At 36.7% G+C, this 23,749-nt stretch overlaps 1 protein-coding gene across 1 annotated transcript; it reads right to left on the reverse strand.

The window, feature by feature from the left end:
* Window positions 1–7,779: 7,779 nt before the first annotated feature.
* Window positions 7,780–22,800, reverse strand: LOC143030196 (uncharacterized). Its single transcript, XM_076193357.1, has 5 exons — window positions 22,653–22,800; window positions 13,126–13,487; window positions 8,743–9,263; window positions 8,450–8,634; window positions 7,780–7,865 (listed from the first exon to the last, which is right to left on the reverse strand). Exons 1-5 carry the CDS (start codon window positions 22,798–22,800, stop codon window positions 7,780–7,782), a joined length of 1,302 nt encoding a protein of 433 aa, XP_076049472.1.
* Between the last annotated feature and the right edge of the window lie 949 nt (window positions 22,801–23,749).

Below are 23,749 nucleotides of genomic sequence, written 5' to 3' on the forward strand. Positions count from 1 at the left end.
TAACACCCATGTCACGTACCCCGAGAGGCTGGGTAGGTCAAGAGCCTACCGGCCAGTCGTCAGAGCTGGGCAGACCGAGCAGGCTGCCAGCTAGTTGTGCCCTAGGTCAAGGCCTCGCACATATTGTTATTTGCCCAAAGGGCCCATTTGTAGTTTGTAAACCAGATTGACCTTCAATTGTTATTAAAGAAGTAAACTCCCGCTTTGGAGTTTATCTCGCCCGCATTAAGTCCTCCTTACGTAACCAACAAACCTATTTAACGGTTACAGTGTGTGTATTTACCTAGCTGTATTTACCTAGTTGTATTTTGCGGGAAGGGGAGCTATGCTCGTGTTGTCCCGCCATTGTATCTCTCAGTGTCTTGTTTGCTTTTAAACTCGTGAATGGTTTTTGCGCTTACTATTTCATTATCCAGTTTGTTCCAAGTGTCTAAAACTCTATGTGGAAAACTGTTTTTCTTCAGTTCTCTTCTATAGCTATGTTTTCTTAATTTCCTTCCATGTCCTCTTGTGTTTCTCTTGTCCCAGTTTAGTAATTCTTCTCTATCAAGTATCTCTGTGCCTTTCATGATTCTGTAGATGGTCAGTAGGTCTCCTCTCTCTCTTCTTTGCTCCAGTGTCGGTAGCTCCAGTTTAGCCAATCTCTCCTCGTATGATAGGTTTGCAAGTGCAGGTGCCATTTTTATAGCTGCTCTTTGGATTCTTTCTATTTTCTTTATGTTCTTTTTGGTACTGGGGGACCACAATGTCGCCGCATACTCTAGTCTAGGCCTTATCAATGTAACCAATATTTTTTTTTATCATGTCTTCGTCCAGGTAAGCAAAAGCCACTTTTATTGATCTTAGCAAGTTGCAAGTCTCCCCGACAATTTTGTTAATCTGTGTATCATAGGACAGGTCGTTTGTGATAATAACTCCCAAGTCTTTTTCGGATCCTACTTTCTTTACTTCCTTGGTTCCAATTGTATATTTTCTTGATATTCTGTTTTTACTTTTTCCAAACTCCATTATGCTACACTTCTTAGTATTAAAATCCACTTCCCATTTCTGACTCCAGTTCCATACCCTATTCAGATCTTCTTGCAGTGCTTCACAGTCCTTATCAGTTTCTACTTTCCTTAACAGTTTGGCGTCATCAGCAAAGAAGCTCATGTAACAGTTCACTCCCTCGTCCATATAATTCATATAGATAGCAAACATTATTGGAGCCAGTACAGATCCTTGCGGTACTCCACTGATCACCTCTTTCCAATCTGAATATTTTTCTCTGAGTACTACTCTCATCTTTCTTCCAGTCAGGAAGTCCTCCATCCATTTTAGTTGGTTCCCTCGTATTCCTCCTATGTGTTCCAGTTTTTTCTAGTAGTTTTCTGTGTGGTGCTTTGTCAAATGCTTTTTGCAAGTCTAGGAATGCACAATCAGCCCATCCGTTTCTTTCTTGCACTATGTCTATTAGTCTTGAGTAGAAGCATATCAAGTTTGTGGTGCATGATCTACCTTGTCTGAACCCGAATTGTCTTGGGTTTAATATGTTGTTATCTTCCAGGTGTTTTACCCATCTATTCTTGATGATTTTCTCACAAATTTTGGCTATAGTGTTTGTTAGTGATACTGGTCTATAGTTGGTGGGTTCTTCCTTGTTTCCTCCTTTATATATTGGTACAATGTTAGCATTTTTCCAGTCATTAGGTATCTTTCCTTCCTTGAGTGAGCTATTTATTATGATGTGTATTTTGTCCGTTAGCTCTTCTTTGCATTCTTTTAGAATCCAATTTGCAATTCCATCCGGGCCATGTGATTTTCTGACGTCCAATTTTGATAGATGTTCTGATATTTCTTTTTGTGATGTTGTAAATTCACTCATGTGAATTTAGTGTGTGTGTGTGTGTGTGTGTGTGTATGTGTGTGTGTGTGTATTCACCTCGGATCTGCTGCAGCCTCTTTTCGAGACAGCCAGACACCACCCTACGGCAGTGAGCTCAGAGCTCATTATTAGCAGATCTCTGGGTAGGTCTGAGACCACTCACACTCCACACACCGGGAATGCAAGGCCACAACTCATTGACTAACGTCCCGTACCTACTCGCTGCTAGGTGAACAGGGGCTACACGTGAAAGGAGACAAACCCAACTTGTCTCCGCCCGGCCGGGGAATCGAACCCCGGTTCTCCGGCTTGTGAGGCCAGTGCCTTACCAATCCGCTACCGAGCCGTATGTGTGTGTGTGTGTGTGTAGCCAGGTAGTATATTCTCTTGTAAACATACAAGGTTGAAGACTAAAGACTAATTTCACTTTTGATTATTTTATTGCGTGTATATATAACTTCTCGCAACTGCGAAAAAAAAAACACACTGAAAATAGTAAAGGTAATTAAAAAAGACATTGGGAAGTAATAAACAGCTTAGCTTGGCCAAAAAGTAAAAATCACGACGAATGTAGAACTTATATAAAAAAAAAGGCAAAAAAAAAAAAAAAAAAAAAATGTAGGAAATTAACCCATTCAACTCCGATAACAAGATTCTTGTCATTTGGTCAAATAAAACAAAAAATCATAAAACACCAAAATGTTTGATAAAACATTTTGGTGTTTTATGATTTTTTGTTTTATTTGACCAAATGACAAGAATCTTGATATCGGAGTTGAATGGGTTAATTTAAAGATTCCTCTCCCACATAGGACCTAACCATGCGAAACAAATAAAAACAATTAATCAAACTTGTGTGATTTTCATGAAACAACGAATCAGTAACACTATGTTTTTGAAACCCGTCACCGAAGACGAGATTATGAATACCGTTAAATCAATACAAAGGAAGAAATCGCTTGGTTATATAGGAATTAATATGAGCCTCGTAAAGCAAATCATGCCAAACATAGAAAGTATATTTTTTAGCAGTATGCAATAATTCATTTGAGCAAGGAATATTCCCAGACACTATGAAAACAGCAAAAGTAGTTCTGACATTTAAATCAGGCAACAAATCTGGTTATAACAACTATAGACCAATTTAACTATTACCACAGTTTTCTAAACTGCTTGAGAAGTTACAACTCGCCTAGACTCGTTTCTAAATAAAATAAAAAATGATGTCCTTTACCATAGTCAGTATGTTTCAACGTCATCAGCAGTAATGGAATCATAAGAAGAAATAACTACCAATATCGAACAAAAGAAAAAACAGCTGGAATCTTTATTGACCTTAAAAATGCGTTTGACAAAGTAAATCACGATATTTTAATTCGAAAGGCTGAACACTATGAATTAAGAGGTACGGTTAATGGCTGGTTTGAAAGTTATCTAATTGACAGGAGACAATATGTGGTCATCGGGGAAGAAAAGTCACAAGAATTACTGGTAACGTGTGGGGTACCACAAGGTACAGTGTTAGGACCTAAACTGTTTTATTATACAAAAATGACATTATCAATGTATCCAACTTAATGAAGTTCATACTGTTCGTCGAGGATACAGCCATTCTTTGCTCCGATACAAATTCCGACCAACTGATAAAGACAATCAATGAAGAATTACATCAGCTATGTAACTGGTTTTCGGCCAATAAGTTTTCCTATGTATCGAATTTTGTTTACTTTTTTATAATGATAATAATGCAAGTAATAACCCTATCAAAATAAACAATGAAATTATTGAAAAAGCGTCTGTCAGTAAACTTAACTGGAAATATAATATTAATCATGTGATAGCAAAGCTATCGAAAACGTTAGGAATAATGGATAAAATGAGAAATCTCCCAAATGAAAATATCCTTCGGACCATTCATTGTAGTCTCTTCCTCCCGTACTTAAACTATTGCTCAGAAGTATGGGGTTGTAGTGACGTGATGCATCCTACGACCCGTCAAACACTGATCAAAGAAATCTTCAAGTTCCTGTAGTTGGCAAGCGTAGTTCGCAAGGGTGTCCCTGCCAGCCAGCGGTCAGCCAATCAGGAACTTGGAAAGCTCCCCACGTTCCCGCCAGCCTCCCTTAAAAGGTCGGCGTTTCGCAGAGATGGGCAGAACAGTACCGACCAGACTGACCAGTGCACAAACTACATCTCCTCGTCCTGTCTTCTAGCTGTCCCATCGAGCCTCGCCGTCATCATCTGCTACCGCCTCGCTGACGTTAGGCTCCACGTCCAGCTACAACCATAAGCTCCACTAAGTTGTGGCCTTAGTCCGAGCTTCACATATATTTTTCATGTGACACTTCTAGTGTCGCACCTTGTGGCTAATTACCAAAAGAAAGAGATTAGATATTTTGTGTTGATTTTCATTTATCCTGCCGTTCTTCCGAACCAAACTAATTTACAACGTGTAATTACTTTACAAAAGGAAGCACTGCGTTTAATATGCAATGTAGGACGACTAGACCATACAAATAATTTATTTAGAAAATTAAATCTACTAAAGTTCATGGACTTAATAAAGTACAAAATCGCCAGTGTTATGCACCAAAACTTTACTAAGCAAATGGCTCCAAATAAAATTATATTTTACATTACTCATGAAACCAGCTGTGTCCAGGCACACAAATAACTTTTTTAAACCCCAATATAGAACAAACAAAAAAAAGGACACTGTTTATCAATCATAGGCGTCAACACATGAAACATGAATTAACCAGAACAAAAAATCTATCACATTTCAAATTCCGTCTCAAAAATTCACTTATAAAATCGTATTAATATTGCTTAAACAGTCCCGAACATCAAGTGTTGCTGCAATAATTAGAATAGAAATTATTATTCACAACTAAAATAAGGTATTTCTTGGTGCATAGATTGAATAAAATCATACTTGTTTTCGGGTTAAATGAATCTCATATTATCTTTTCAACTTTGTTATTGTGCATTGTACATGCATAAATTTCATATTTTGATAAATTCTGAGCGATTTCCACCTATTTTGAGGTCTTAGATCTTCCTTTCAACTTCGTCACCAGACAGAGGGGTGCTGTGCAGGGTAGGACGGTGTCATGTTGGGCATGTTCAGAATCCACTTCTTCCACGGCACATACACCCGGAACGAAACGAAAGGAAACAGCAGCAGCAAGAGCAACTGCTGTTTCCTTTCGTTTCGTTCCGGGTGTATGTGCCGTGGAAGAAGTGGATTCTGAACATGTCCAACAGGACACCGTCCTACCCTGCACAGCGCCTCTCTGTCTGGTGACCTCACCTGAACCAACTCAACGACCGACCTAATTAACCAAATACAGATGTGCCGCGACAGTTGCTTACACCAAGGCAACAAATGTTCACAAATGTTTGTTATCTACGTGTCACAAGTTGCTTTGGTATGCGTTTTACACTCTATGCTGCATAGCAAGGTATACCACTTTTATTTTACACGATTTTTCGTCATACTGAAATAAGCATTGAGAAAAGGGACAGGAATAGTATGATTTAGATGTGGCATGCTTTGGTGGGCGTTTACCTGGCCAATTTAATTTACGTATAAATTGCGCGGGTACCACCAGGGAATGTGAACACTGTTTACCCAAATTGTATATCTACATCTATATAAATTGTAAATATTGGCTGCTCCTACTGGATACAAAAATGTATATACAATTACTGTTACTATCTTTGTGATAAATTTTACTTTTCTACGAAAAATGGACTGTACTATACATATATATAAACTACTAAGGGAGAGCATTTTATAAGCTTTCGCTCTCTCCTTTTCAACAAATTGATGTTTATATGTATGTATATATGCGAATAAATCACAAAAAGTGTGATTCACAAAATGTGCAAAAAAACCACTTGGAAAAAAAATGAAAGGTGAACAAACGTTTTCGTCTTAGACGAAAACGTTCGGTCACCTTTCATTTGATTTTCCAACTGGGTTTTATTACACGTATGTATATACTGTATGTGCATCTTCAACATGCAAATGTAATGTGTAGTACTTTGTTTAATAAACTGTTAAACAATTTTGACAGAAGAACATTACACAAAAATAGAATAAAAGTTTTCGGTTGACTCATACAACCATCTTCAGGTAAGTAAAAATGATTATACAGATCGGTATTTAGATATGGAAATAAGAAGACACTAGGAGAGGTAGATGGTGCTGGACGTTAGGTCAAGGAATGGTGGAGGTTTCGCATTACTGGACGTCAGGTCAAGGAGGGTGGGGGATTCGCATTAGCGGGTGGTAGCAGGACATTTGATTTCTGGAGGAAGTTCGCTTTTACCACGTAGCCTAGTTGTGTAGCTGTAAAGAAGTAAATATGCCAGTGTGTATATTGATGATGTGAGATGTAAACTCTCTAAGTGTTTTTATGTTGTTCACCAGATCTTGCCTGGTAGGAGTTTTATTGTGTGCTTGTGTCATTCGTTTGCGTATGCTACCATCACAAGCATGCAGAGTGAGTGTCCTACTTGTTGAAATATAAATATTTGTTATTTTACATCTTGTGTTGTTTTTTATTGAATGTACAATGCAATGTATAGTAAGAATTTTGTCATTTGATTTATTGTATAATCTGTACTTAATTTGCATGTATAACAAAGTTCAGTTGCTAGGCCTGAGAAATTTCCCTCGCTAAGGGAGGCATTACGCTTCTGCAGGCAGTGCTTTCACTTTTAGGGTAATTACCCTATTTTAGGGTAATCAAGCCTATGCTGGGGTAGAGGTTAGGGTAATGTTTTTTTTTTTAGGGTAATTGGGCAAATTTTGGGGGTACAAATAGAGAATCTAGGGCAATCAGACACATTCACATTCCTTTAGAACAAAACCAATTTAGAATATTTTTTCTTTCCGACATTGATAAATAACGAATATATATGATGGACAAGCATGATAATATTATGTCCAGTAACTCCTTGGCCTTTTAAAATTGTGGAGCTTATTTCTAAATCTCTTGTGGATGTAATTAATGCTTTACCACAATTATCAAAATTTGTAGACAAGCAAAAGCTAGATGATGAGTGGAGATCTCACTATTCAGTAGATGGGTTATCCAAAAAATTTTCTTGTGATGAGTACAGGAACATGGTTTTCAACAAAAATGCAGCTGGAATTATATGCTTTCCCAACCTAAAAACTGTGATCAGTAGCTTACTGTCGCTGCCCTTTTCAAATGCATCTGTTGAAAGATTTTTTAGCAAACTAAATTTAACCAAAACATCCCAAAGGAACAGTCTGAAAAATGAAACAATCTGTGGGCTCATGCACGCAATTTACCACATGAAGAACAACAATGCAAAAGCAAATACCTTAATTATTGACGAAAGTTTACTTAAAGCTGTTAGAAATGTGAAAAGCAGTGCTACTTGCAAAGAATCTGCTGCTCTAAGGGGAGAACCTAGCTCCAGTACTTCATAAAATAGCATGTTGCACCTATTTGGAACCAGGAGTTCTGTCTTTATTTTCTGGATTACGGTCTCCAGTACTTCATAAAATAACATGTTGCACCTATGTATTTGGAAGCAGGAGTTCTGTCTTTATTTTCTGGATTACGCTCAGTATTGTACTTGTTATTTTTATAGAAATACCTAAATCTTTACATAAAGGTGACTTTGACTTACATAATACTGTTCTTATGCAGTTCTATTATTTGCCAGCAAAAAAAAAAAAAAAAAAAATTAATAATAATAATAATAATATATATATATATATATATATGTATATATATATATATATATACATATATATATACATATATATATACATATATATATATATATAAAATAAAGTTATAATTTAGGGTAATTGATACAACTGTCTGGGGTAACGAATTTTTTTTTGCTGTGGAAGCACTGTCTGCAGGTTAGTCATGGTGAAGCCACGGTGTGGAGAGGTTGATGTGTATATTTTTGTCTGAACATAAACTTATTTGTGTCATGTTCATTGTGCCTTTGAAGAACAATAAACAGTTAAGTGTTTTTCTAAGCGTTGACATACCCATAACTTAACACTACTCACAGAAGTAGTGGTAAAAACCAATGTATGAGGCATTGGGGGAGAAGTTTGTAGCCTTCTTCTGGGCAAGTGAACTATACCACATTACTCTGTTTAAGGAGATTGCTGTCTTTAATCAAGTTGTTTCTCATAAGAAGGCTGGAGACTTGTATTTTTTGTAGTATATGATAAGAGCCAATTTGTCGTGTGAGTTCGTGCATGTAACTTTACGTGGAGCGATTTCTTTCAAAATTCGTTCGTCTGTTTTGTGGGCTGGTGTCATTTGATTTTTGTAATAATTTGTGTGTGTGTGTGTGGAATATGTGTTGTTTTGTTCGTGTTGTGTTATGGTGCGGGTGATGAAAAGTCTCGTCTCCTTGTCAATAATGGGGGTCGGAAAAGCCGTTATTAATAAGTATCTGTTTGACGCGCGATACTTCACCGTGGAAAAGTTTTCAAAAGGTGCGAGAAGCAATTCCTGTATGCGCGTCGAAGGTATGCCCGAATGACACCACGTTTGTACCGCTAGGGGCACTCACTTGGGGCAGTCCGGCATGTTCCAGTGTCAGTCTTCTTCCTGTAAACAGTGGTCTTGTATGTGTTGTCTTGAGAGTGGATCAGGACGTCGAGGAAAGGGGTCTTGTTGTGATGATGAGTTCGTAGGTGAAATGTTATACAGAGGATGCTTCCATGGCTAATTGTGTCTCTCAGTTGGGATTCGCTCCTTCAATGAAAATATCGTCGACATATCTACAATAGGTGAAGGATTTTACGTCAGGGTCTTCTAACACTGTTCCCTAGGTGGCACATGTACAAGTCGCCAAAAGTTCACCTTAGGGGTGAGCCCATGGCGACACCTTCCACTTGCAGGTAGAGCTGGCCTGTGGGGCTTATAAATAGAGCTTCTGTCGTGCAGGCGAGAAGTAGATTCTTCATAATGTTTCCCGGGATTTTAGGGTGACGGTACACATTATTGGGGATTATTCTAACAGCGGGAAGAATTGGGGCATATGAGAATAACGATTCCACGTCGAGGGAAGCCATTATTCCTTGGAGTTGTTTACTGCGTTGAATGCCAACAAATTCATCTGTCAATTTCAGGGAGTATTTCTTAGAAGTGTATGGGGTGATTATATCAAGCTGACTAACAAGTCCATATGTAGGAGTGGGGATTTGCGAGGTGATCGGGCGGGGAGGGGAGTTGGTCTTGTGTATTTTGACATTCCCGTCAATATATCCAGGAGAGAATTCGCCGGTGATAAGAGGGACATGCAGGTGGTCCATGACTGCGTTGTTAGCTGCGATTAATTTGTTAACTTTGATTTTAAGTTTGCCGGTGGGGTCACATAAAATCTTGAATTTAGAATTATAAGAACATAAGAATGAGGGAGACTGCAAGAGACCATAAGGTCTACACTAGACAGCTCCGTATCCATCACCACTTGTCATCCCATCCATAAAGTTTTCTAATCGTTTCTTAAAACAACCGATAGTTTCAGCGCTTACTATATGGTTACTAAGGATATTCCATTCGTCGACCACCCTATCAGTAAACCAATTCTTGCCTATTTCCTTTTTAAATCTAAATTTGTCCAGTTTATAACCATTACTGCGAGTCCTGCCCTGTTGTTTTAATATGATGACCTTGTTTGCATCACCCTTGTTAAAGCCTTTGATCCACTTGAACACCTCTATTAGATCACCCCGCACTCTGCGTCTTTCTAGAGTAAGTTAAGGTGCCTATGCCTCTCTTCGTAAGGCAAATTTCTGAGTTCATGTATCATTTTGGTCATTCTTCTCTGTACTGATTCTAATTCATTGATACCCATTCTATAGGACGGAGACCAAAACTGTACCGCATAGTCAAGGATGGGTCTAACTATCGTTAGAGTTTAATAATTACCTCTACACTTCTATTCGTTACCATCCTAGCAATGAAACCTAATGTTCTATTAGCTTTGTTCCTGGCGCTAATGCACTGTTTCCTGGTTTTAAAGTCCGGACTCACTAGAACTCCCAAGTCTCTCTCGCACTCAGTTTTCTCTAAAAACGTGTTATCTAAACTGTATCTATTTTCGGGGTTGTATAGCCCTAATTTTAACACGCTACACTTACAGATATAGAAGTTCATTTGCCATTTCACCGACCATGTGAACAATTTGTTAAGATAATCCTGCAGAATCTCTGCGTCGTCTCCTGACCTAATTAGGCGTCCTATTTTAGTGTCGTCCGCAAACTTACTAACATCACTATTTATCCCGTCGTCTAAGTCGTTTATGTACATAATGAACAACAAGGGACCCAAAAACGACCCCACTAGTAATATTGCCCCACCTAGATTTTACTCCATATATGGTGACCCGCTGTTTTATGTTACTAATCTAAGATCTAATACATTCTAACGTTTTTCCTCCTATGTCATGGGCTTTAATTTTATTTAGTAGTCTCTGGTGTGGCACCTTGCCGAACGCTTTGCTAAAGTCAAGGTAAATAACATCGTAAGTATCATTGTTATCTGACGCCTTATATACTTTAGTGTAAAAGGATAGAAGATTAGTCACACATGCCTTACCCTTAGGGAAACCATGCTGTGAATCACGAATTAAATGATGCCCTTCAATGTGTTCTCTGAGTCTATTTACTATTACTGATTCAAGCATTTTTCCTATAACCGATGTCAAACCGACTGGCTTGTAGTTGCATATAGACGATCTATCTCCCTTCTTAAAAACAGGAACAACGTTTGCTTTCCTCCAAGCAGTAGGCACAAAACCAGTGTCTACTGATTTATTAAATATTTCAGTTAACTGGTCGCAGATTTCAATTTTTCACTCCTCTAGCATTCTCGGATTTTTTTTTTTTTGTCTGGACCCGGGGATTTTGTAGCTTTAAGTCTTTCAATCTGCTTGACTACTACTTTACTGATCCTGATATTAGATAGACTACTTTCTTCATCCCCTCTGAAAATCGGATCGCAGTCAGGCACTTTATCTAATATCTCATTAGTAAACACCGATAGAAAATAATTGTTAAACTCCTCACTCCTTTTTTCCTCCGATTCTATCATGACATTTTCATCGTTTTTAATTGGTCTTATTCTTCCTTTATTTTTTGTTTTATAGAGATGAAAGAAACCCTTTGGGTTACATCTTGCTTGACTAGCAACCTTAATTTCATAAATACGTTTCGCTGTTCGTGTATTCTTTTTAACCTGCTCTGCCATTTCGTTATTTCTTGATCTAAGGTGTGTTTCCCCGTTTTTTATTTTTACGTAAAGTCCTCTTTTCATTTCGATCCCATGTTTCAATCTGTCCGTCATCCATTTGGGAGTTTTACTATTTTTCCGTATTGACTTCAGGGGGATAAATGTATTTTGTGCATTAATAATTCAATCAGTTAGATTGCTATATATTTCATCCAAATCCCTGACCTGTCTGTTGAGCCCTCGCCCCCAAATGACCTGACCCAAGGTATGCATATTACCCTCCGTGACCCAACCCCTGGTCATGATCTCGCCCCCGGTCATGCACCGAGACTCAACAATGTCAGAAACGTCCGCATGACATTTCATATTCAATTTCAAATAAGTTTTTATATTGTAAAAGTTTGCTCTCCTGAAGTCTGGTACTTGGACGTTATTCGTACTTTTTATTTCTTCCCAAATGATATTAAATCTTATTTCTTGATGATCGCTAGAGCCTAGACTGTCTCCCACTTTTACGTTACTCATTAGGTCCTCATTATTAGTTAAAACTAAGTCCAGAGTATTTTCTTCCCTCGTAGGATCGGTAATCACTTGTTTTAGGAAATTATCCTGCACCACATTTAGGAATGTCTTCGTTTCCTGATATCCTATTAAAGTTCCCCAGTCAATGTTTCTATAATTAAAATCTCCCATGATCACAACGTTTTTTGTACTGGGACGCTCTGTGAACTTCATGAATCAGGGGATCAGTCTGCCCAATGCTGAGGTTAGGAGGTCTATACAAGACGCCAATAATAACTTTCTTATTCTTGCCTATAATCTCTACCCAAATAGATTCCGTACAGTCCTCTTCCTTAATCGAATTGTTGATAATACAGTTTATTGTATTTTCAACGAAAAGTGGTACACTCCCCCACTCCTTCCAACCCTATCCTTGTGAAAAAAAAACTTATATCCTTCTATTTCGATTTCCGGAAGGAAATGTTTATCAGCCATGTTGATCCAAGACTCAGTTATAAGTTTATCTTCCCTCCACTTGCTTTGGTGATTCTTTTCAAAGTCCCTCTCTAAGTTGTTTCTATTGCCTAAACTATATTCCGATACTTCCCCCCCCCCTACTCCCACGTAATCTACCCGAAAAAACCCTGTAGGATGCCTACTTCTCACCCAAGGCATTCAGCAAGGAGCCGAAATCCTCTAGGCGACAAATGCACCCCGTCCCTTGTATATAGATGATTTCTACCGTAAAAGCGGTCTCAGTTGTCGACAAATGTCCATCCATTGGCCCTACAATGTTTTGCCAGCTTGCAATTCATTGCAATAGCCCTGGAATGCCACATGCCTCCAACTCTATGCCTCGGAAGGGTTTCACATACAACAGGAACACTTCCCCTATTTCTAATCTTGTCTAGCGCATCCCGGAACCGCGCAAACAATTCCCCACTCCCTAACTTACCTATATCATTGTCCCCGGCACTTAAGCAAACTACAAAGTCCTTACCTTCCCCTACTAAACACTCTTCAATCCTATCTCTAACATCTCCTATACCCGCGCTGGGGAAACACACCTGCGTCCTATGTTTCCTATCTTTATCGCAGAAAGCCCTGTCTAAGTACCTCACCTGACTGTCTCCTACAACCAAAATCTTACCTGTGGGTAGGGATCCAGCGTCTGCCCTTCCCTTCTTCTCTTGAATTTCAATTGTTTCTTCTTCCTGCAGATTCGCTAGTACTTTAAACGAGTTCTTGCAATGGAGTGGGGCTGGTGAGGACTTTTTTCCACTATTCCGCATCTTATTTTTCGCAGTTTTCCATCCAAGCTCATAGCTAGTTTTGTCTTTCGTATTTTGGGCCTTCGAGTGGAGAACTTGATTTTCCTCTTAAGGCATTTTACAACATCCTCCATGGCTTCAATTCTACTAAGTAGAGATTGTACCTCATCGGTGCTGAGCACGGTAACACAACCACTCGCCATATCACTAATTGAAACAGCTACACGGTTGACCTAACCTGAGTGACGATGGGGTCAGAGAGGACGTGGTCAATTTTGGACAAATGGTCCTCTTTGTTGAGAAGGATATAAATGGAAGATTTGTCAGCTCGCAGAATGACAAGGTCGGGGTTGATGCGTAGCTCTGTAACTTCTTGCTTGAGTTGTGGAGAGAGGAGGGACTTATATTTGTGTCTGCGTCTCTTGGTAGTTTCAACTAATAACTGGGGTCGTAAATCAGAAGAAACAGTGATCTTACCATCCATCTGGAGTTGAAGGAGGGACTGAAGGAGGAACTCCATCTCAGCAATCATATCCACTTTGTCAAATTTTGGCTGGATGTGACAGTTGAGTCCAAAGTTAAGGAGTTCCGTTGGTGTTTCTGTCAGGTTGTGATGTGAAATGTTGATATACTCTTCCTAGCCCAATCTATCGTAATCATTCCGTAGAAGAAATAATCTTAGAAAAAAAAAGTGAAACATGTGCAAGCGCGATGCTGGAATATTATAAACATCTCATGTTCGCCCTACGAGGAGTTCGAAAGCTCCTGGCCGTGGTCGGTTAATTGTGAGGCTAAAATCTTAACTTTGCGTCAAAGATATGATAATTTAGATATTTGGAAGACAAATGTTCTGCCAATGTAAATATTGGTCAAGTAACGCTACAAACTGCATATTTGTGTCATACCTGTTTTAGTCGGTTATTAGGGAGATCGCCACCAAGGAATGATGATAAATGTACTGCATAAGAATAAATATTGAGAATGAAGACAGAAATTACATAATATGAATATACTTTGGTGTACGATCTACACAGTCAACGTGATGTACGCATAAATTCAGTGGATACCAAGAGTTTATTTTCTTTTATATAATAAATCTTAAGAATTACACACACACACACACACACACACACACACACACACACACACACACACACACACACACACACACACACACACACACACATATCAATATATATATAGATATATATATATATAAACATATAAATATATGGATAAAAAAAGTGCATTGTAGTTTATGATATTAAAGAAAAATGTAATGTACCTAGATACCAAAGAGAAAAACAAGAAAAATTGCAAGAGCAAATCTGAAAGAGATACAAGGAGAGAGACAGGTAATGGGGAAAGAGATAGAAGTACATAAGATGAGGGATTCTAGACAAAAACAAAATAGGCCACCAAAAATCAAACTAAGGTCTCCAATGATAGCAGAAGTACTATAAAAAAAAACCAGCAAAGCTGGCAAATAGTGAGAATTACAAAAATGTATGGATAAAAAAGAAATGAGCAATGAGGAAAGAGAGAAAAGACATTTAGAAGTGGAGAGAAGAATGGAGACTGAAAAGATTTTTTTTTTTTTTTTTTTTTTAGATTACTAGACCTGAGGCTGAGAAAATGGTATAAAAAGGAACATGATAGAGAAAAAAAAGAGGCAAAATAAAAAATAACATATACCAACATAGACGGCATGATTTCAGGACTAAACAAATTAAACTATTATCTGACAGTAGAGAAACCAGACATAATGGGAATTGTGGAGACAAAATTAAAAGGTCCACTACCACCAAATCCTGTGGGACAAGGTCTATTCAACCATTGGATGGAAAACAGAAAGGAGAAACAGGGTGGAGGAGTCATGTTTTTGACTAAGAAGGGCTTAAATGTGACAAAGTTAACAGAAGGAAAAAATAATGTGGAATTGATTATGATAAAAGTTGAAAACAGTGACATGAAAAGTAGAACATTTGTAGTAATACATGTGCCCCCCAGAACACAGTCTTGGACAAAGAGTGATCATTCCAAAATGTTGGAAGAAACAAAAAATTAATTAATTGAATTACTGAGAGGAGGAAACATGATAATTGTGGGTGACATTAACTCGAAAGTACTATGTTGGCAAGTAATGACAGTGAAAGGTGGAGAAGACCTTTGGGGAAATATACTACTGGATATGACCATTGAATACACAATGAATCAATGGGCGAAGGAAAATACCAGATATAGGTTTCATTGCTAGGACGGTTACGAATAAAAGTGCACAGGTAATTATCAAACTCTAGCGTTAGACCCATCCTTGACTATGTGGTACAATTTTGGTTTCCGTCCTATAGAATGGACATCAATTCACTAGAATCAGTACAGAGGAAAATGACCAAAATTATATATGGGCTCAGAAATTCACCTTATGATGAGAGGCTTAGGCAACAATAACTTACGCTCTTTGGAAAGATGCAGAGTGAAGGGTGATCTAATATAGGTGTTGAAGTGGGTCAAAGGCTTTAACAAGGTTGCCTCAAACAAGGCCATCTTATTAAGACAAGATAAGTCTCTCAGTAACGGATTTAGATTGGATAAATTTAGATTTAAGAAGGAAATAGGCAAGAACTGGTTTACTAATAGGGTGATCAACGATTCGAATAAACTTAGTACCCTTGTAGTGAATGCTGAATCTATCGGTTGTTGTAGGAAATGGCTAGGCAACTTTATGGATGGGGATGACATGTGGTAATGGACATGGAACTGCCTAGTGTAGGCCTTACAGTCTCTTGCAGTCTCCTTCATTCTTATGTTCTTATTATATGTTCTCTTATATAACCTTCGTTGATGACGTCAATACTGTGCATTACGTAAATGGTTCGGGCGTCAGACACGTACTTTCCAGATGTGTATCTCCTGCGTTCTCATTCCACACAATCTACATAAAATAACATGATTCTTAACCCATTAAACTCCGATGACAAGATTCTTGTCATTTGGTCAAATAAAACAAAAAATCATAAAACACCAAAATGTTTGATCAAACACCAGAAAAGTATGTCAGTCCTCGCGCGAAGCGAGGACTGACGACATACTTTTCTGGTGTTTGATCAAACATTTTGGTGTTTTATGATTTTTTGTTTTATTTGACCAAATGACAAGAATCTTGTCATCGGAGTTTAATGGGTTAATATAATTACAATACGACTAATACAATTATTTAAATTCAGTTTTTAATTCTTATTAAAATACAACATATAAACACAAGACCGACAACTACACAGATACACCATTTTTGCCATACTCAAAAGGGTGTGACAATAACGGACACGAAGTTTTCTATTATGTTCACTCTAGGCCGTGACGTGACACCTTGCCCTTTAAAATTGATACCTCGTGAGAGTGTATCAGCAAGGTCATTTTTGTAGCAACGCACGTGTTTTATATGTATATCTCTCTCTCTCTAGATGAATTTAGATTTTTTTTTTTTTTTTTTGCAAAGCATGTGCGACCCTGGAGTTTATAGATTGTATAAAAAATTAACGAATTCTATCTAAAGTTGTACCTATTCATAATGTGGGCAAAACTATCCTTTTCAATTTTGTGACCCTGGCATTAGTGTATGCGATGCACAAAGGGCCATCTTGTTTAATGTTTTATTGTGTGGATGGGAATACTGTACATTTTATATTTGGTTTTTCAGAATTAAGACAAATCATTAGGAAATTATCTTTATATATATATATATATATATATATATATATATATATATATATATATATATATATATATATATATATATATATAATGCAGGATCAAAGCTTGCAAGTCCCTAGTGTTACAACAATGACAGAGCTGACAAAAATATTCAATATGTATTTCATATTGATCTAATTAGTAGTAAGAAATACACACACACACACACACACTTCAACGAATGGACGGCTTAGAAGACGTTCTGAAGAAAATTGAAGTCTGTGGATCCCAACGCAAAGAGAAGTGCCTAGTGTTTTTACAGGGTGGGGGGGGGGGAAATTGCTCGTGGAGTAGTGGGAAAGTAGGGAAAGAGGAAAAGGAGAGGGATTACTGAGGGAAATGGAAGGAAATGAGGAGGGAGTAGACTTGGCCCAGGCAGACAGGCGAAAGGTAAACAAAAGACCTGAGCTGAGCGACGATGAAATGTCTAATAAAAATGTAAAGATTAGAAGCATAGATAAGAGCAATACAGTAGAAAGTGATGAGAATATTTTCCAGGGATTTAAAGAGGGTGGGGGGGGGGGACACAAACCCCCCCGACTGACAAGACTAGAAGAGAAGGTCGATAAGATGATCGAGGACTTGGAGCGTAGGTTCGGTGATGTTAACAAAATTATCCGGAGAGTTGAAAAATTGGAAGAACTAGAGAAGGCGAACAAAAACTTAACTAAGGAAATTGAAGAATTAAAGAAACAGTTGAGGGAAGTAAAAGATGAGAATAAAGTCTTAAAGGAGAATAATAAGGAGAACAAGGAGGGTTGGAAAAAAATTCAAGAAAATAGCAAAGTTGCATTCACTGACATAATCAGACAGCAAATGAATGAACAAACTGAAAACTCAGTTATTAAAGTGATGAGACAGAAGGAGAATATGGTAAGAGACCTAGCAGACAAAAAGAAATGTATAATTATATTAGGAATGGAAGAGAAACATAACCCAGATAGAACCACAAGAATCAAGGAGGAAAATGAAAAAGTAAGAAATTTACTAGAATTAGTTCAGGAAGATGAACCAGAAATAATGAAACAAATCGAAGAGAAATTCAGGCTAGGGAAATATAGTACAGACAAGATCAGACCAATTAAGATTAAATTCAGGTCACAAACTTCGGCTGAGAATATCTTATCCAAAACAGGGAAACTAGCAACAAGTGAACAATATAAAAAGGTATGGATAAAAAGGGAAATGAATAAAGAGGAGAGGAAGAAAAACAGAAAAGACTTGAAGCAAAGGAAAAAAACGAGATAAGAACGGAGTCAGAAAAAGAGAGATTCTATTGGAGAGTAGTGAATATGAAACTAAAGAAAGTCGACATACAAGAGAAAAACAAAAGGGAAACAGAGAACACAATGGAAGTGGCAGAAAACTAAGAGTGTCTTACACAAATATAGATGGATTAATAACAGGATTGAATGAGCTGAATGATTATTTGAAAGAAAAAGAACCGGACATAATGGGAATTGTAGAAACAAAATTAAAAGGTCCACTACCACCCAACAGTGTAGGACATGATGCATATAATTATTGGATTAGAAACAGAGTGAAAAAGGAAGGGGGTGGAGTTATGTTCCTGACTAAGAAGGATATAAACGTGAAGTGTGTCACATATGGAAAGAATACAGTAGAGATGATAATGATGGAAGTAGAAGACAGAGATAAGAAGAACAGAAAGTTTGTGATAAATTATGTGCCCCCAAAAACAGCCTCATGGGAAGAGAGTGAACATAAAAGTATGTTAGAGGACACAAAGATAACATTAAACAAGATAATGGAAGAGGGAGGAAAAATAGTTATGATGGGCGACTTTAATTGCAAAGAAATCTGCTGGGAAGAAATGACAGTAAAGGGTGGAGACGGCTCATGGGGAAACGCTCTACTTGAGATAGTTACTGACCATACAATGACACAATGGATACAGGAGAACACTAGGTATAGAAATGAAGAAGAGCCATCAAGACTAGACCTAATAATTACATCCGAACCTAGAATAGTGGACAAAATTTAATATAAAACACCAATAAGTAAAAGTGACCACATATTGATTGAACTGGAACTTAATGAAGAAAAATATATGAAAAGAAATGAACAATACAGAAAAGGAAGAATGATGTATGAAAAAACAAACTTTGATAAAATAAGAGAATTCTTTCAAAAGGAAAACTGGGAAGAAATATACAAAGAAGAAACAGCAGTAGAAGAGAAATGGAATATTTTGACAAATATTTACAAAAAAGGAGTGGAAAAGTATGTCCCAAGACAAAAACAAGAAAAAGAATATGTAAAATGCTGGTACAACAAAAGCTGTAGGGAGTTAAAAGACAAAAGAGACAAAGCCTGGACCAGATGAAAAAAAGACAGAAAACCTGAAAAATGGAAAATATATACCTGTTATAGAAATGAATATGTACAAATGTGCAGAGAGGAAAAGAGAAAATATGAAAAAGATATAATAGAAAAGTGTAAAGATCAACCAAAACTATTCTACAGATATATAAACAATAAACTGAAAAACAAACAAGACTTGGAGAAATTAAGACAGGAGGGAGTTGAATACACTGAGGAAATGGAAATGGCGGAAATTATGAACAAACATTTTAAATCAGTGTTTACAAGGGAGAACATACAACCTGAAGAGAACGATTGGAAAGAGAAATTCCCCCCTATAGAAGAAATAGAAGTAACAAAGAATGAAATATTAACACACTTGAGTAATCTTGATGTCAGAAAATTGCATGGACCAGATGAAATAGCAAACTGGATACTGAAAGAATGCAGGAATGAACTGGCAGACAAAATACATAGCATACTAAATAGTTCCTTGAAAGAAGGAAAAGTTCCAGAAGATTGGAAAAAAGCAAATATAGTACCTATATATAAAGGAGGAAATAAAGAAGAACCTACAAACTATAGACCAGTCTCTCTAACAAGTACAATAGCAAAAATTTGTGAGAGAATTATCAAAAGTAGATGGGTAAAATATTTAGAAAAAAATAAAGTGTTAAATCCAAGGCAATTTGGATTCAGACAAGGACGATCATGCGTCACCAAATTAGAAACTGAAGGAGGAATACAGGGCAAACTACTAAATTGGATGGAGGACTTTTTGCAAGAAAGAAAAATGACAGTAGTGATAAGAAATCAGCACTCAAAATGGGATGAAGTAATAAGCGGTGTTCCGCAGGGAACAGTTCTGGCCCCAATAATGTTTGCTATATATATTAATGATATGGATGAAGGAATAGAAAGCTATATGAGCTTCTTTGCAGATGATGCAAAACTACTGAAAAGAGTGAAAACTGAAGAAGATTGTGAATCACTACAGAGAGATCTAAATAAAGTACAAGAATGGAGTAGGAAGTGGGAGATGGAGTTCAATACAAAAAAGTGTAGTATAATGGAATTTGGAAAAAGCAAAAACAGAATAGCAGGAGCATATAAATTGGGAGAAGGAATAAAAAAAGTAGAAAATGAGAAGGACCTGGGAGTCATTGTTATGAATAATATGTCACCTGAGAAACATATAAATAAGATTTTTGGAGAAACTTATAATCTAATAAGAACAATCAAAGTTGCATTTACATACCTGGATGAAGAAATGGTGAAGAAAATCCTAATCACCCTTATAAGACCAAGATTAGAATATGCAGCAACGATATGGTCACCAAGTACAAAAAAATGTATAAAAAAAACTTGAAAGAATACAAAGAGCAATTACAAAATTGGCGCCAACACTCTCAAAACTATCATATGAAGAGAGACTAGAAAAACTTGAACTACAGACACTAGAGCAAAGAAGAGAGAGAGGAGATTTGATAGCTATTTACAGAATCATGAAAGGCATAAAAATTACTGACAGAGAGAATCTGATAAAATGGGATGACAGAAATACTAGAGGACACGGAAAGAAAATAAAAAAAGACAGCTATAGAAGAGATTTGAAAAAGAACAGCTTTCCTCACAGAGTAATAGACAGTTGGAACAAGTTAGATGAGAAAGTGGTGTGTGCAAAAACAATACATGAATTTAAAAATAGTTTAGATAAAATGAGATATGAAGACGGGACCCCACGAGCATAGCTCCCCTTCCCGTAAAATACAACTAGGTAAATACAACTAGGTAAATACACACACACACACACATATATATATATATATATATATATATATATATATATATATATATATATATATATATATATATTTTTAGATAAACACACACACACACACACACACACACACACACACACACACACACACACACACACATATATATATATATATATATATATATATTTATATATATATATATATATATATATATATATACTTGCAGAAACCACTGGGAAATTGAAAAAACAGATACCGAACGTTTTCGTCTATTTAGACATTTTCAAAGGTACAAAAAAGCAATATAGAAAGAAACAATAAATACATGAGAAGACAAGGATACTCGGAGAGGTCCCATGTTACATTTTATCACACACAATTTTGTCAATAATAAAATTGTCCAATTTAAATAAACCCAAACTCAAGTTCATGTTATTTCCAAAATTTCTTTTTATAAAACAAGATTTAATATTTCTTTCTATAATATTATTACAAGAAGTAATTATTTTAGAATTTCCCCAGTCAATATTATGACCATAATCCCTTTGGTGTACAAATAATCCACTGGACACTTGCCCCGTTCTAATACTATATTTATGTTGGCCTATTCTTTTTTCTAAGCCTTTGCCTGTTTGGCCTATATAAATAAAATCACAGTTTTCACATGGTATGTTATAAATACATCCTTCTTTACTTCTTGGAGAATTTTTGATTAACAGACTCTTAATGTTATCATTTTTAAAGACCATCTAAATACCAAATTTTTCAAAGATGCTAGGAAGATTGATTAAATTTTCGTGGTACGGAATTGTTAATATATTTTTATGATTAAATGGTTTGACCTGCGAAGTATTTCTTCTCTTTTCTGTCTTTATCATTCACCCACTCTTTATACACACTATCTGAATTGATTGGATTTCCATATAATTGGTATCTTTTCCTTTTCATAAGAATATTCAAATAAATTTCTCCCAAATTTGTTTTTAATTGATTCATTACTCTAAAACCTCATTCACAGTCTGTAGTAGACTCAATTAAGCTTTCTCCAATATCCATCAACTTTGCCAAGTCACAGAACTATTCATTCTGAAGAACAAATTCCATTATTTCTGTAAAATTTCATATCACTTTAGGTTTATTTTTCTCCTAAACAGAAAATGTGAAATCATTAAACTATTTCTGTGGTACCAGCCAGAAAATTACAATATTCAATACAAGGTACATTAACATGTTCACTTCCAAACTAGATATCAGAATGTGAAACAGAAATATCAAACACTTACCATTTTTATCTCATCCTCCACTAATTGGACATAGCATTTTTTCATCCACTCGCTAACAGTTCGTTTTCATTTTATACCCTTTGCTTCCTTCCAATTTGACATGGTGCATTGGTTATTTGCAATTTTGTTATTAAAAAAAAAAAAAAAAGTTAATTTGGAAATGTGTGCACTATCTACCGAACGTGGTTGTCACTTTTTTTCTCCTTTGTTTACCTTCCAGGTAAAGTCAAGTAGAAAGATAGGATGCGCCTTTCTAGTGGCTCCCTTTCCCTTAAACAAAACTTCTGACTTCCAATTTTTGCTTTGACTCTGTTCCCCTTTTGTTCATATTTCTACTATTCCAAGGATCTTTTACTGTCATCAGTATCTACATTACTCATGTTGTTATTCTTTAACAGTAGGTCTTTGTGGAAAACTTTATTGATTTTTTCACTATTCCAGACAGAATTTGATACATTAGGAAAAAAAAAAAAAATGGAATGGTATCAAGTATTCACACTTTTCAGGCCAACAAGGACTATTCGAGAGGGCGAAATTGATAAGATGCTTCTTGTTTGTTTTACTTTGCTTGACTGAACAAGTACTGGAATGGATTCTCACTAGTGCGAGTCACTATGTCACACTTGAGAGACCTGTGTGGGTCATATGCTTTGTGAGAGACTGCTTTTGTGAGAAAGCTGCTTCACACAGGTTGTAGTGAAAGTAGAGTCCTCCACCACACATGATCTGCAGGTATGGAGGTTCCAGTCCTCCTCCAATGGCCGATACCATTGTAAATAGCTAGGAGAGAGAGAGAGAGAGAGAGAGAGAGAAAGGAAACAGATGGACATCACAGAGGTCATGGGAAGCTACCAGGTAAAATTCTTAACTAATCTAATATCAACATTAAACAATAATTAGAAGGACAGACCCAAGCTGTTGAATAAGGAGAAATAAAAGAGGGGGTTAGGAAGAAATAATGGGGCAACTACAAACTGGGGTGCAACAAGAAGTAAACTTGCCAAACTGGACTACGAGTCAAACCCAACTGGCTACAACTAAATCTAAACATCAACCAGGCAAGTGAACAGCTTTAAAAGTCTACTGAGAAGGTTCTCAAAGAGTTGGTGAATATTTGCTAGATGTATGGCTTAGTCACTTTTTTGGTAAAATAATGCAAAAATAAATCCTAATTTTTAGGTAATGTAATAAAAAAGGCCTATCAAAATATCAATAGCATATGAACTTTTCCTTTGTCAACCTTCAGCTTTTCTCATAAAGCTGTGATGTCAAGCTTACTGTTTACATCCTGATGCTTGCTATGTGCATGCATTATAAAATGCCATTCCATGTTGCCAATTTGATCAGTGATCTGTTATATTTCATGTGTTAGCAAGGTTTTATCAAGTATTTAGTTCGAAAATCGTTTACTGTGTCACCGCAAGTTGCAAGAGTGATTCAACGAAACAAACATCAGTGCTGGAATCTTATCACAATGTACTGTACTGTGCTTCTTTGCTTCCAAGTCCCAGCACTTTTTTTTTTCTTCTTTTTTTTAAGCAATGACAGGCAGGCAAATACATATGTAACTTCAAACATCCCTTGATGTAATTTCACTACGGTAATTCAGACACAAGGGGGATGAATTCATATTGAGAATGGTAAAATGTATGCATGGTGATTGAAATTTTCCACTTTCAGGTTACTATTTGCTGCCCTTCATTTCAATTAAATTACATGT

The sequence above is a fragment of the Oratosquilla oratoria genome, chromosome 12 (assembly GCF_046742065.1).
Source record: "Oratosquilla oratoria isolate Oo_2021 chromosome 12, ASM4674206v1, whole genome shotgun sequence".
NCBI classification, from domain to species: domain Eukaryota; kingdom Metazoa; phylum Arthropoda; class Malacostraca; order Stomatopoda; family Squillidae; genus Oratosquilla; species Oratosquilla oratoria.